The following is a 993-nucleotide window of genomic DNA, read 5'->3' as shown; positions in this document are numbered from 1 at the left end:
GTGTTCAAATCATCGGATGTTCAGCGTGTCCAGCTGACGGGGAAGCCCACGATCCCGCCAGCCCCCACGCGCTGGAGCTGGAGGGAGTCACCTCTTGCCTTTACGCTGGTTTGGTGTTCAGGTTCTTTTTTATTTGTGTTTAGGGTGGGTTTGGTTTTGGTTTTTTTTTCAATGTTGGCTTCTTTTTCGAAGATCGGCTTCGTCGTTGTCGTCCGAGTAAAAAATAAAATAAAATAAAATCCAATAAATAGGTACTTTTAAGTGGAATTAAAAACCTCTCCTTTGCGAAAGGACGCTATAAACTTCTCCCTCCGTTCGCGCGGCGCACGAGGCTAGGTTAAAAAAACGCGGAGATATAAATATGAGATTACCGAAAAGCATCAAACAGCATCGTTCCTCTTTTTTTTTTTTTTTCCTTTTTTTTTTTTAAAATCAAGTTTTGCTTTCTTTGCCAACTCCTCGCCAAGCGCCGCTCTCCGACGGCGTGCGCCCGCGCCGGCTCCGCTGTTTCCGAGCGTGCGTGCTGGGTTCACTTTGTGTGGGTTGGTTTTTGTTGTTGTTGAGTTTTGCTTCGGTTTTGTCTGGTTTGTGTTTTTTTGTTTGTTTTTTTTTTTTTTTTTCCTTTTTTTTTTTTAAAATCAAGTTTTGCTTTCTTTGCCAACTCCTCGCCAAGCGCCGCTCTCCGACGGCGTGCGCCCGCGCCGGCTCCGCTGTTTCCGAGCGTGCGTGCTGGGTTCACTTTGTGTGGGTTGGTTTTTGTTGTTGTTGAGTTTTGCTTCGGTTTTGTCTGGTTTGTGTTTTTTTGTTTGTTTTTTTTTTTTTTCTTCTCCCCCACGCCCGAGGAGAAAGCACCACGAAGCAACGCCGGGCTCCGGCGCTGCCGAGGGTTGAGGTAAGATGGGGCCGCGGCGGTTGCGTCCGTCTCAGATCCAGCGGCTGTAGGGGCCCGTCACCTTGGTGTAGGCGTAGGAGGACACAGTGATGGCGGAGTTG

The 993-nt window shown here is 48.1% G+C and overlaps 1 protein-coding gene across 1 annotated transcript in view; it reads right to left on the bottom strand.

Annotated features, from left to right (window-relative positions):
- Positions 1-923: 923 nt before the first annotated feature.
- TET3 (tet methylcytosine dioxygenase 3) overlaps positions 924-993 on the bottom strand; it is an 18,724-nt gene continuing 18,654 nt past the window's right edge. Inside the window, exon 12 of the mRNA XM_035898910.1 lies at positions 924-953. Coding sequence (XP_035754803.1) covers positions 924-953 — 30 coding nt within the window. The remainder of the gene's footprint in view (positions 954-993) is intronic.

Source organism: Egretta garzetta, unplaced genomic scaffold, assembly GCF_000687185.1.
Source record: "Egretta garzetta isolate BGI_Z169 unplaced genomic scaffold, ASM68718v1 scaffold238, whole genome shotgun sequence".
Lineage (NCBI taxonomy): Eukaryota > Metazoa > Chordata > Aves > Pelecaniformes > Ardeidae > Egretta > Egretta garzetta.
Note: the sequence above shows the minus strand (reverse complement) of the source record. Positions and strands in the feature narration are given on the sequence as shown.